This window comes from Varanus komodoensis, unplaced genomic scaffold, assembly GCF_004798865.1.
Source record: "Varanus komodoensis strain SLA01 unplaced genomic scaffold, ASM479886v1 scaffold19, whole genome shotgun sequence".
NCBI classification, from domain to species: domain Eukaryota; kingdom Metazoa; phylum Chordata; class Lepidosauria; order Squamata; family Varanidae; genus Varanus; species Varanus komodoensis.
Window position 1 is genome coordinate 11933754 of NW_025335550.1, and position 13115 is coordinate 11946868.

General features: G+C 62.3%; 3 protein-coding genes across 4 annotated transcripts in view; 2 read left to right on the forward strand and 1 right to left on the reverse strand.

Moving 5' to 3' along the window:
• Positions 1-2329: 2329 nt before the first annotated feature.
• Positions 2330-8885, reverse strand: CHMP1A (charged multivesicular body protein 1A). 2 transcript variants are annotated; one of them, XM_044427841.1, is made up of 7 exons: positions 8840-8885; positions 6571-6590; positions 5994-6071; positions 5108-5254; positions 4649-4777; positions 3666-3853; positions 2333-3036 (listed from the first exon to the last, which is right to left on the reverse strand). In XM_044427841.1, the coding sequence occupies exons 1-7, from the start codon at positions 8844-8846 to the stop codon at positions 3015-3017; spliced, it is 591 nt and encodes a 196-aa protein (XP_044283776.1). In that variant the 5' UTR covers positions 8847-8885; the 3' UTR covers positions 2333-3014. The 2 variants fall into 2 exon arrangements, with proteins under 2 accessions (XP_044283775.1, XP_044283776.1); XM_044427840.1 differs by lacking the exons at positions 6571-6590; positions 8840-8885 and adding an exon at positions 6440-6550 and having other exon boundaries at positions 2330-3036.
• Positions 8886-9688: 803 nt separating this feature from the next.
• SPATA33 (spermatogenesis associated 33) lies at positions 9689-11972 on the forward strand. Its single transcript, XM_044427844.1, has 3 exons — positions 9689-9911; positions 10971-11117; positions 11551-11972. Exons 1-3 carry the CDS (start codon positions 9764-9766, stop codon positions 11760-11762), a joined length of 507 nt encoding a protein of 168 aa, XP_044283779.1. The 5' UTR covers positions 9689-9763; the 3' UTR covers positions 11763-11972.
• A 1007-nt stretch (positions 11973-12979) lies between these two features.
• Positions 12980-13115, forward strand: part of CDK10 (cyclin dependent kinase 10) — a 5665-nt gene continuing 5529 nt past the window's right edge. Inside the window, exon 1 of the mRNA XM_044427838.1 lies at positions 12980-13083. Coding sequence (XP_044283773.1) covers positions 12988-13083 — 96 coding nt within the window. The 5' untranslated portion in view covers positions 12980-12987. The remainder of the gene's footprint in view (positions 13084-13115) is intronic.

The window sequence follows — 13115 nt, forward strand, 5'->3', positions numbered from 1 at the left end:
GGAAGATTTCTGCCCCCTCATCTCAGCACCTGCTCGAGGCGAACGCTGCAGGCCCAACAGTCAAGGGCAGGAGCCAGCGGGTCTCTGCGCTCCATCCGGGCAGGTGCTGCCATCCCGCTCTGCACCTTCCTCCAAGCCTTCCGCATTAGCCAATTAATGAGCTAATTAGCCCGCTCATTAGCAGCTTCCGCTGGCATTTAGAGAACAGCCTGTCTCCGTGTGGGGGCGGCACCAGGCGCGGTGCGCACGGCCTGGCTCGCTTGCCGGCGGGGCGGCTGCGGCTCCGCGTGGGAGCAGATCGGCACCGCCGGCCGGGGCAGGGGCGGCCCGCTCAGCCCTGCAAGGGCCCCTGTGGAGAGGGGGCGCGCCTCCCCAGCCCCTCCACTCACGCACTCTGCACGCGGGCCTGGCTGCAGCGCGGAGGCTCCTCGGGGGGAGCAAGGCCCGTGCGTCTGGCCCCGGCCCAGCCTCTCCCTGCAGGCAGCCACACTCCCGGAGGGGGGCCAAGGGGGCAGCTGGCCTGTGGCGCACAAGGGCGAGCCCCCCCCCCCAAGGCCGTTTCGCCATCCGTGCTCCTCCGCGCCCACGCGCTCGTGGGCCGTTCATCGCAGTGGCCTTGCTGACGGGCAAAGCACAGCCTGTCCCCTGGGCTGGGCTGGGCTGGGCTGGGCTGGGCTGCCCCAGCACGGCGAGCCCCTCCCTCCCTCGCACGCCCCGCGGCTCCGCAGGCAGGCTCAGCTGGTTCCAGGCAAGGGCCTGGCCACGCTTGTGACAAGTTTCTGCCCCATGCAGGGCAGGAGGGAAGGGAGTTCTCTTAAAAAAGGGGGGGAAAAACAGCAAGTGCCTGACGAAGAGGAAGAGGACATGGCGGGGGGGGGGACGCTAATCCCCCAACAGCGTGAAAGGAAGGCATCATCTCCGTCCAGAGGGAACAGAGGGAGGCAGCTCTGCATGGCCCTCGGCAGGAGCACCCTCAGGGTCGCCGGCCTGTGGCTCCTCCTGCCCAGAACGCCCAGCTCTGCGCAGGAGGTTTGCTTTCGGCACTCTAAAGTGCAGCCCGAGCATCGTCTTGCTCATGCTTCAGAAGCTCCGTGAGCAGGCGATGCAGGGGAGCCGCCCCGCATGGCTCTCTCCGCACACCTGCTCAGGGATGCCCCCGAGTATTTGGCCACGGTCACCTACCAAGAGCGCAGGCTTCCGGGCCCCACCGGGCTCTTGAGCCGGCTGTAAGGCACAGGGAGGCTGTCTGTAAGGGGAGGGCGACCTCTGGTGGCCAAACTGTTCCTTGCAGAAACACCCCCCCCCCCCCCACATGCAATTCGGGAGGTGGGGGAAGAGGGGGCTGCTCTGGTGACTGCTCCCCACCCCCAAAGGGATTTAGGGCTGCTGAGTCACGGCTCCGTCCATGCCGGGCCCCGGAAGGGACATGGGCGGCCACCGCCACCCTCCATTTTGGCCTGTGCCGCAGGAAGCCTCGTGGCATCAGGGCCACGGCCCAAAGGCGCCCCTGGCACAGCACCGAGGCCCCGGCCCGTCGGGAGATGCACCTGCGACCGCCCCCCCGGCAGCTTGCGGTGATCCCCCGGCACTTCGGGCCGAGTGGGCGGCTGGGGCGCGTCCCACCTGGGCAAAATCCTCTTGCGGCCGGCTCTCAAGAGGGGCCGCTGAGCTCCCGGCGGCCTGAGAAGGCCGGGCTGAGCGCCCGGGCGGAAAGGGAGCGGCTGCGGCCCGGCCACCCCGGCAACACAGACTGCCCCCCGCCCCGGCCCGAGGGCGCGCAGGGGCCCGGCCACCGCCAGGGGACGGCCGCTCCGCGAGGACCTGCTTATCCAAAAAAACCGACGGCATCCGCTTTAATGTGTTTTTTTTAAGAAAGAAAGGCAAAGGACACATTTTCCCAAGAGACCGAGAGAGAGAAAGAGAGAGAGGTGGGGAACCTGCCTCTCTACAAAAGGGCTGTCAGGTTAAGTGCAGTGCAAAGCGGCCCCGGCCGACGGGGGGGCAGGGGAAGGAAACGGGAGCCCCCCCTCCACAGGCTCTGCCTGGGGAACGGCTTCCCCACGCGGCTCCAAAGCGGGGAGTTCTCCCGATGCCGGCCTGCCCCAGCCGGTGCCCCACGTACACGGGCCGAGAGTGACGGCAGCCGCAGCCCATGCGTCCGAGGGCACCTGCTTGGGGAGGGCCGCTTTCTGCAGGGGGGCAGGAAGGGTCGGAGCAGCTCTGCCAAAGGTCGGCGTGTCCTCCTGGGGAACCGCACGGCTGGCCCCCGAAAAGGCTCGGAGCCCAGCGGTTGCCCGGGGCTGAGGGCACCGCGAGGGGAGCGGCCCAGGGGGCCGTGCGTGGGGAGGCCTCTGCCGGCCGGGAAAACGTCGGGGAGGAGGGGCCACTGCCGAGAGAAGGCAGCCCGGGCAGGGGGCGCAGGGTGGTCCTGGGAGCGAGTGGGGGGTGGGAGGTGCCGGGGCTTGTCTTCCAAGGCCACGTGACGGTGTGCAAATCCAAAGCAGCTGCCACGAAAGCGACACGTCCACCTGCTGCACAGACTCGCTCCCGACAAGCCGGGCCTCCGGGGGCCCCCCCAGGATCCAGCGTGGCAAGAAGGAACAAGAAATGGGAAGAAGGCACGGGGGCGCCGGGCCCACCCAAGGATGCCCACAGGCTTGCTCTCACCCAATGCCGTGCGCCCGTCCTTCTCATCCGGCAGGCTCCAGACACGGGGGATGATGGGACATGCAGCCTGGAAAGTGGAGGCGGAGCAAGGGGGGCCGTCCCAGGGAAAGGGCCCCCACCTCCCGCTCCTTGTCCTGGGGGCTCATGCAGACGTCCGCCCTCCCACGGCTCCTTCCGAGAAGGGCTGCCAGCACCGTGTGGGGAGGCCGGGAGCAGCGGGAGGGCCAGCCCTCTTTCTGGCCGTGGAGGGGAGAACCGGGGGGTAGGAGGGCAGGAGCCTCGCACGGCAGCCCCACAAATCATAGGTGAACAAGGCAGAAGCGACAGTTCGTGGGGGCGAGCGGCAGCTAATTCCGCAAGGCGGCCAGCCTGGAAAGGAAAGTGAGACGGGGAAGACCATCAACGGAGGAGAGGGGAGTGCCGGACGCAGTGGGAAGGGGCTGTTTCAGGGTGCGAGCACCCGGGGCCAGGTCTGCCTGGGTCTGTCATCGGGTCTTGGCCCACACGACCTGCATGAACCCAGCAAGCACAGGCCATGCGAGGGCTGGACTGCCATGGTTCCTGCGAGAGGGTCAGCGCAGGGACCCGAGTGGGGGCCGCAAGCGGAAAAAGGGGCCAGCACAGGGGCCGCAGCCTCCCTGTCCGTGCCGGCTGACCCAGCCTGCAAAGAGGCCCGTCAGGGAGCTCAACGCAGCCGCCCCTCAGCCAGGGAATGCCAGAGGGTGGCTGGCGCATCGAGGCATCCGATTCCATCTCCCAGGGATGGGATACAGAACAAGGGGCTCCTTTCCCAGCGGCTACCCTTCCATCGCAGCAACTGGGCCGGTGGGGCCGCCAGCCCACGACCCACGCAAGTGCCCCCCGCACCTTCAGCATCCAGGTCCTCTGCCCACACAGTTCACACGCCCTCCCCCCCCAGAGCGCGCTGATAAATCTGCCCGTCCGAACATCAGCGACCGATTAAGGCCTGCGGGACGGGCCCTGGGAAGCCAGCCCACCTCCGCGAGAGCTGGTCCTCCTGGGAGCGCGTCGAGCTCTCGCCCACCGCCGAGGCCCCCTCGGGCAGCTGGCTCAGCTGGTCCATGATCTCCAGGCCGTTCTCCTCGGCGATCTGCACGATGAGGCTGTCCACCTGCTCCTGGGGGGTGGTCAGCGTCGTGGCGGAGCTCATGGAGTCCTCCATCACCTGCGAAGGGACAGGCTCAGCTGGGGGCGGGGAAAGGAAGCGGTCCGACAAGCCGCGTCCGAGCACGGGGCTGAGCCCGCGGCCTCTCCCCTGCGCCAGCCTCCCCGGCACTCGAGGCGAGCCTCCCTCCCTCCAGCCGCGTTGGAGGAAAAAACGCTGGGTGGGGTGCTCCGTCTGCAAAGCGCCCCACGGAAGGCGAGAAACACCCTCCTTTCCTGCCCGTGGACCCAGGAACGGGCCCAACAGGTGTATGCACACCGTGCGAAAAATTCCCGCACTGGCCCTTCGCATTTGGACGGAACTGCACCGACGCCAGCAGGAAGCGGGATGCCGGTGCAGGAGGCGGTGGAGGCTGGGCAGCGGCAGGGGTGACCCTGCCGTTGGGGAACGTGGCGCCTCCAAAACAGTGCCCGAGGACCCCTGCCCGGGCACCCGCAAGACTCCCTGCCCCCCACTTTTCATTGGAGGAAGGCGTGTTTCAACTGGCTGCAGAACAAAGGGCTCCCCCAAGCGCCACCTTCATTTGGGCCCAGGAGGAGGCCCTGCGCTTCGGAGCCCTGCGGCGGCTTTCTGCCTCGGCTCCCTTTGCCTCCCGGGAAATGAGTGTTTTGTGAGCTGCCCTGCCGACCACAGCAGCCGACTGCGAACAGGCCAGTCGACCCAGGCCGCCTGCTGCGAGCGGGTGCCCACAAGTCCCTCCGAAGGTCCCGGCTGTGCCGGCTGCCCCAGAGGCGGCACGCCCCGCTCAGCACGGCGCGCCGGCCGCTCCCCCCCCGCCGCGCGCCCGGCACTCACCGACGTGTGCACGTCCAGGTTCTGCACCTGCTGCTCGAACTTGTCCATCACAGCGGAGACCTTCTGCAGGTCCATCGAGCTGAGCGCCTTGTCCAGCGCCTTGGTGACCTGGGCCATGTTCTTAGTCACCTGAGGAGAGTCCGGAAAGGCTTGCGCTTGCTCCGGGGGCAAAGCCATCAGGGCCTCCCACGGAGCTGGGGCCGGAGCCCAGGGAGGGTTTGGAGGCCATGGGGGTGGGAGCAGTTTTCTCCCCACTGAAGAGGGGCTGAAACGCCTCCCCCAAGGCCGCAGTGACAGCAGGAGAGCTGGAGGCGGCGGTTTGCCGGCACTGCCTGCTCTTCTGGCCCTGCCCCCCTTGCCTCCAGCCCGGAAACATTTCCTCGTGGGCTTAAGCAGAAAAACAACGAGGGGAGGGAGGCAGCGGCTGCTCCACTCCGTGGTTAAGGCAGGGCTTCTTACCCCCTTCATGGTCACGGCCGTCTGGACCTTGGAGGCCACGGCGTCCACACGGGAGGCCATGCGGAGCCAGTTCAGCCCCTCGTTCTTCTTCCGGATGGCATTCTCTGCGTAGACGCGGGCACACTCAACGTTCTTCTGCTGAAGAGCCTGGAGCACGCAAAGCGGGAAGGCTGGGGATGAACCGCTTGGCCCGCTCGCCACAAGCCCAGCACCACGCCAGCGCCGCAGCAGCTCCCGGGAACCCTTTCACGCCAACGGACGAAGACGGAGCAGGGCAGGAAGGGGCCTCACGAGCAACGAGAACTGACAGCAAGAGCAACCCTGCGCTTCCCGCAGGGGCCACAGCTGGGCAGTTTAAAGGCTGCAAATGGGTTCACGGCAGGAAGCTCAGCTTCATGTTTAGAAGCGAGAGCTCTCTCTGAGGAGCAGCTTTTTCACCCTCGTGAAAGCACAGCCCTGGCGAGGAGCACCTGCAGAATCCCAAAATGAACGCTTCCCACCAGAAGCTGGATGCAGCCGTGCTCCCGGTGATCGAGAGGGGGCGTTCTGTGCCACGCAGGGTCCCCCGGCCCTGCCTGAGCTCGCTCCCAGTCTCCCTGATGGGTGTGGTGAGCGCTGGGGCGGCTTGGCATGCAGGAGGCCCTGTCTGGATGGCTTGTGATCCAGATGAGGACGAAGCCAAACGATCAAGGAGGGAAGCATGGAAGGAAGAGGAAACGCTCCAGAGCGGGCAGTAAGTGCGACAGAGGAACTGCAGCGAGCCGGAATCATCAATGGCCGGAACCCAAGAGAGAGCAAGTGCGTGGTGGCATGGAAGGGCTAGATGCTCAGCCTTCCCAGGTGGCCTCGGACAACGACTGTCCTCCTCTGCATTTGGCTCCCTCACCTTTTTGACTTTGGCCTGTTCGGTTTTGGAGTCCTTCTCCGCCTTCTTGGACAGCTTCTCCAGCTGCTTGGCTGTAAACTGGAGAGAGAGAGAGGCAGAAGCTCGGCTGCCTGCGAAGTGCACTTCCCCACAGCTCCCACTGTGGAGGCCACGGGTCTGATCCGGCCTCAGAGGTCTTCTTGGGACAGCTTTCCCCCCGCCCCTCCCTGGCAGAGCTGCAGCCCTTCTCAGCTCACGGCTCGGGGCCAGGACACAGTTCGGTCTTGCTGGCATTGCCACGGCTGGTGGAAGAGGAGGTGCCTCTGGCGCCGAACGCTCAGCGGCGACTATGGCAAGAGCAGCCCGACTCAAAGGGGCCTTCCCAGCATTCCCTGCACAGCCACAGGCTGGCATCCTGCTAACCCAGGAAGCAAACCCTCAGCCTGGGAAAGGCAGCGCTCCCTCACCAAATGCGAGCAGCCGCCTCCACAGCTCCCCCACGAGAAGACGCATCTCTTCCTCAGTGGGGGAGACCCACAAAACAGCATCCTGCCCTTGATTAGGGACCAGAGAGAGCATTTATTCTGCCCCCACTCACCTTCAGCTGGAAGAGTGTATCTGTGAAGAGAAAGAGAACAGGTGGAAGATCTCAGGAATGAAAGGCGGCTCAGTAGGAAGGGGATTCACGCGCACGCCCGTCCTTTCGCCCCGGAGAGGTCCAAACCGGGTGCTCTTCCCCATTTCCACATCTGGAAAGGTCCAGTGTGCTGGACTGTATGCAGGACCAAAAACTTTACTGAAAGCTACATGCATGAAATGCCTTCAGCTCTACGCGGGGGGCCAGCTCCTCAAGCTTTTCCATTTGTGGCTAAAATTATATTTTCTAACTTCTGTGTTCCGACAGAATCTTTGTGGTACCTTGGAGACAAACTTTTAGGCCTCTCACAAGTTTTGCAGAGTCCAAATTCATCCGACACACATAATTATGAGACTGATTCTGTGAAGTCTAAATTATTTAATACAGTAAAAAAACTCATGCAGTAAGACACCTGTTAGCCTCCCTGGAAAGGACCACAGCTCTCTCCCCAGACTTCAGCGCTCCATTTTGGAAGCAAAAGTCACATGCTCCTCCTTACTCTGCCTTCTCACACCTCCCTGGAGGTTAATCACCTGCCAAGAGTCCCGGTCTGCCTGCAGCCAGGGTGGAGCTCAGGAACTGGGGCACCTGACTAGCCGGCAGCAACAGGAAATGAAATCCTGCAGAAAACATGTTCAGATTCTGCTGAAGGATTTGTGTCTGAAGGCCTTGAACATGCCGTTCACGGGTGCCGCTGCTTGGGGGAATTTGGAATTCCAGGGGCTCAAAGGAGTATTGACCAACTCACTGCCTTAAGCCAGGTCTCCACACGTGCCACAGTGGGCATGCAGAGCCCTCTCTGTCGGCACGTGGGTCAAGTCGCCCCAGCGTCGCCCCAGCAGGCGAGCATCAGATAACTGCACACATGGGGGCCATGCGCACACTCGAGAAGGAGTAGCGGTGCCAGGTGATGTCACGAGTCACGACTCATGAGCCACGACACATCTGAGCTTTCGCATGGCTGGTCAGTGCACTAGCAAAGATATATATATTTGCTTGGACCCGCTGTGGGTTTCCCCCCGACAAACTAAAACCTCCGTTTTCAGGTTTTATTGCAGTGTTGGCCCTTTGCGGTAAATAAGTGGGTTTCGGGTTGCAGTTATTATTATTATTATTATTATTATTATAACATTTCTACGCCGCCCCTTGCCGAAACCTCAGGGCGGCTTACAACACGATAAAATACATTGAAATATAATAGCACATAATAAATTGCCATTAAATACAAAAATACAAAAAATACATTGATTTACAAATATAAGATTAAAATTATCAGTATAAATTAAGTAAATAAAAATATAGGAGGAGAAAGAGAAGGAAGAAGAAGTTGCCCTGGCCAGATCATATGTTTTAACAATTAAAATGATGTTTGGGCACTTGGTCTGTGGAAGGTTCGCCATCGCTGGCCTAGATTCTGCTATGGGCTGCAAGCAAAGAGCCGGAACAAGAACAGTGCCGTGTACCAAGAAGACCGTCAGCGCTGCCAAGACACCAAGGCCAAGCATCCATCTCTTGCAGAACTTCAGGGTCGGTCCTCAACCCAGCATCCCCCACTCCCACGGACAGGGCCACCCACCGTGCCTCCAAGAGCAACCCACACGCCAGCAGAGCGCTGCACAAGGCCGTGAAGCACAGCCAACTGACTCGAGCCCTTAGCCCAGCCTCCACATGCACTGCAGGGGGGCGGGGGCGCCACGGCTTTCCTGGGGAGGTTCCTGGGCTGGGGACTGAATACGGGCCTCCTCACCTGTCAAGTCTCACGACCCCGGTGCTGTGCACTGGGGCCAGTGGAGGGAAGCGAGCAACCCTGGCAGGTAGGCAAAGAGGCACGTTCGGGCGGGGAGGGTGGGCCCTTCAGCCAAGAGCCCCGCTGAACATTAGCGAGTCCACCTCCAGCCTCAGCCATTCGCAGCATGCATGCGCGGCACCAATATTCAGTTATTAACAAATGCATTCTTATTCTACTCTCCTTCAGCCAAAGACCCCGGAGCACCTCCCAGGGCCCAGGCATAAGACAGCGCTTCCCCAACCCCTCAAGACGCAACGTAAAAGGAAAGAGGACGCGGAGGGAGAAGGAAAACACGCGACGCTCCTGCGCGGGGCTCAACGGCGGGGAGAAGCCCGGGGCCACCCCCGCGGCCAGCACTGCCTCCGTGGAGGCGCCACTCCCAGTCCCGGCTCCGCGGGACGTCACCCGATACCCCCAGGAGCGAACGAGCAGCCCCCTCACCGTCCATCCTGGCTGGGCTCCTCAGCCGACTTCCTTCTGCCAGCACTTCCGGGATCCTCCCCTCCCACTTCCGCTTCCGCCCACTTGCGCGGTCGCACCCTTACCTGGCGGAAGACGCCGGTCGTCGAAGGCGCATGCGTGGACTGAAGGGCGCGCGCTGCGGGCGGTTGCTGTGGCAACGGAGAGAAGCGCGCGCGGCCTTCCCTCGCAGCGCTTCGCCCCCGCCCCGCCCCGCCCCCGCGCCGCGGCACGTGGGGGCGCCAGGATGGGGATGCGGGTGGGCGGCGTGGCTCGCCACCGTCGCTGCCATGGCCTCGCCGGGCCGCGCCTGCGGCTGCCGGGAAGGGCCGAGGTGCCCGCGGGGCTCCCGCTGTGCTCGCGGCAAGGCAGCCGCCTCGGCGGTGGACCAGCCGAGTGGCCCCTGGCCCCAGCGAGGCCCGCGGCCAAATGGGGACCCCCCCCCCCCCGCCCAGCGCGGTCCTGGCGCTGCGCCGCCCGTTTTGGAGACTTAAAGGGCTGGCGGGCGAGCGACGCAGCCACCGCGCTGGAGGGTGGGGTGGGGTGGGGTGGGGTGGGGCAGGTCGCAGCTGGCTCCAGGGCCCCTCGAACCCGGGCCGCCACATGCCCTGAGCCTCCCCACCGGGCCCCGCGTCTTCGGCTGGGCTGCTCGCGTTCGCGGCCGGCCTCCGTCACCTGCAGACGGACCCGTGCTGCGGCCACACTCCTCCTCCTCCGAGGTGGGCTCGGTGGGCCCACCGGCTCGGAGGGCAGGGCCGGCCAGCCGGCCGGAGGAGGGCCTCCCCTCTGCTGCCCTGCTTCTGTGATGATGATGGCAGTGGCTGCTGCCGAGTCACAAAAGCACCCAGGCAGTGCAGGCGAGGATGCGGCTGTGCCCGGGAGGGGGGGAGGCCTCTTGGCTCATCTATGGGGCGGTCTCAGAGCAAGCATGAGGATGTGGCAGGAGGTAAGGCGCGCTCGTTTACAGCAGGACGGCCAAGGAGGCTGCGGGGGACGGCCGAGCACCGGCTGGCAGGAGCACGAGCAAAGTCTTCATGGCTAGGACTTTTCGAAGGTGGGTGGGAGGAGGGTCCCCACCCCCTCTGTTTGGAGAAAATGCCATTTCACCTGGGAGGTGGGGGGAGGCCTGGTCGCTACACGGGAAAGGGCAGCTGCGGGATGGAACTATCAAACCAGAGGCGGCAGAACGGATTGTGCCACTTCAGACAGAGAGGAGGGTGCCCTCGTCGCGAATGCCAACAAGCAGAAAGTTGGGGAGGCTGTGGCCCAGGCCGTGCCATTCTCTTGCTTTGCTGAGATCCAAAACAGACCCAGCCACAGCCAGATTATTCCTGCCCCTTCCTTGCTTTTTCCCATTACGCTTTCAAACTAATAACATTGGGTGCCCCGGTAAGCTGTGAGGCACCCACAGTGATGCCAAAGATTTCTCTCCTCTTGCTGGGCTGCGCTCCCCCACCTGCCCACGGATCAACACGCTGCTTTGCATGGCAGTGTCCAACATCCAGTTCATTTTTTTATTATTATTATTATTATTATTATTATAGCATTTCTATGCCGCCCCTTGCCGAAACCTCGGGGCGGCTTGCAACATGATAAAATACATTGAAATACAATAGTACATAATAAATTACCATTAAATATAACAATACAAAAAATACATTGATTTACAAATACAAAATTAAAATTATCAGTATAAAATAAAAATATAGGAGGAGAAAGAGAAGGAAGAAGAAGTTGCCCAGGCCAGATCATATGTTTTAACAATTGAAATGATGTTTAAATAAAAAGGTCTTTACCTGGCGCCGAAAAACCAGTAACGACGGTGCCAGGCGGACCTCTTTGGGGAGTGAATTCCATAGGTTGGGCGCCACCGCAGAGAATTTCCATCACTGGATGCGCCTTGTGCAAAGCTGGGCTCCTCTGAGAGGCTCCCAGTGGCAGAGAAGAACAGGCTGTGGGCTTGAGGTCTGAAACCCTCAGCACAGACTCATCGCAGCCTCTGATCCCACCAGGTGACTCGTGTTGTTGGTCCTCAGAGAAGCGAGGGAAAGGGATGTGCTGGCTCACCATTGTTTCCCCTTCCATTCCTTCTCACTTGATTTTTCCTTTGCAGTTCACATTCATAGAAATCTAGAGAGCAGCAAGACCAAAGATTCCAAGCAGGCCATTCAAGACCAGAGCTTGCACACGCACTCAAGCATTCAGCCCTCCACATCCAAAGGAGCAAAGAAAACGCCGCCCCATCCGATGCAGGCAGAAGGTGAGAGAGGAGGCTGTGAGCTGGGGAGCCCTTGGCCCCAGCCGAGCAGGGGAGGGTGGTGGAGGAGAGAGAGAGAACCGTATCCGCTGTTTATGTGGCGACTGAGGCAAAACCCCAGGCCATCAAAGCTGGGAGGAAGGCAGAGTGGGCACTAGATGGTTAAATCCAGAGAGCCAAAATCCCTTCAGTAGCATTTAGTGGGTCTCCTTCAGAAGGGAAACAGTTGCGCATGTGTGAATGTCAGCACATGCCCTCCGGCTGCAGCAGGTCACCTTCAAGCGGCCTTCTCTAACCTTCAACCTGTTGCCGTCCCACACAGCGGGAGGATGCGAAGTTGCGCAAGGCTGCCTTGACCGTCGTTCGCTCCCGGATTGCTGGGAATGTGGCGCCATTTCCCCTTGACACTCAGAGCTGCCTTGTTCCTTCCTTGCAGTATCTGCCGATAAACTTGCCAAAAAGAAGAAGCTTATCCCGAAGATCATTGTCACGGGGCCCTCGGAAGAAGTGCTGCTCAGCAGTCTCGCCGATGAACTCCCCGACACCAGAACCATCCGGGATTCTGAGGACTACGGGCCGTACACCGTGCACTCCAAGCCCAGCACAATAGACGCGTACAAGAGCGGGACAGAAGAAGAGGAGAAGTGAGGGCGGGCACCGGAGCACCGATGGTGCTGCACGGACCCGGCAGGGGGGCTGGCGGCCAGTGCTGGGCTGCCTCGCACCGCCTGGGAATCCCTCGCCGGGGGGCCACTCTTCGCGGACACACGTGGAGCAGGCGTCGGAGGGCATAGCACAGCCAAATGTAAATGATGGAGTTGGATAGTCACTTCCAAATAAATATGTTTGGTAAATGTCTGAAGATCCCCAGTTAAAAACAGACCGTGCCTGCCTGGACGGGTGTGCTTTGCTGGGCACTGCTGAGGCGTCACAGCTGGAAGGCCGGCCAGGGAGCCATGAAGGCCCCTCCATGAAGCGCTTGGGGACATGTGGCTTGTGTTTGCCCAGGAGAGGTGCGCTGCACGTCGGGCGCGAGGGGGGGCAACCAGAAGCCGTCTTCCCGAGCCCACATGTGTCTGGATCGCTGCATGAAGCTTGCTTAAATGCCCCGGAGCCAGGGAACGGTGCTGAACTTGCACCCTGAAATGTGTTGCCTTCAGGGCTCCTTCGCTGTGGGTTGGATTTGGGCTTGTGAGCCCCTAAAGGCCGTGAGTGGAAGGCGGAGCCAGCACATGGATCCTTGGATTTCCTTTCGCTTTTCTTCCAAACACCTTTTAGCAAGCCCTGGGTTGCTATAGCAACCCTGCCATGGCAAGCCAGAGCATTTGAACATGTTTAATATTATGGCTCTGCCTGCCTGTCTTTACAGAAGCAAATCTGCACCCTGCCCTTTGGCCTCCAAACAGTCTTCCCGGGTGGCTTCCAGACAGAAAGCAAACAAAATGCCACTAAAATAGGACAAAGATCAATGCACTACATCAGTCCAGCCATTACAGCAGTGGCATGAGAGCCTGAACCGCTTCGGTTCTTATTTTCGAGTTCGTCGACCCTTCGCGAGATGAACCGTAAACGGAGCGGGCCTGAGTGCGTCCGCGCGAGCTGGGGAGGGCGGGAGCCGCGGTGGGGGCCCCTCTGAAGGGGATCGGCCGGCCTGCCCCGTCTCCCCCCCTTCGCTGCTGTCGCTTCCAGGCAACACGCGGGTCGCCTTCCTTCCCACGGCCTCCGGAAGCCCCCCGGCTGCGCTGCACGCCTGCCTGGGGAGGGCGGGAGCCGCGGCCCCCACGCGGAGGGAGGGAGGGCGGCCGGCAGGGGGCGCGCGCGGGCCTCGGCTGCGCCCGGAGCGCGGACGGGCCAGGCGGCGGCGGCGGCGGCCATGGCGGAGGCCGCCTCCGCGGAGCAGGAGCCGGAGACGCTGAGGCTGAAGCGACTGCGCGGCGGCGGCTTCTTCGCGGTGCCCCCCGAGCACCGGGTGAGGCGGGGCGCCTGCCTGCCGGGCTGCCT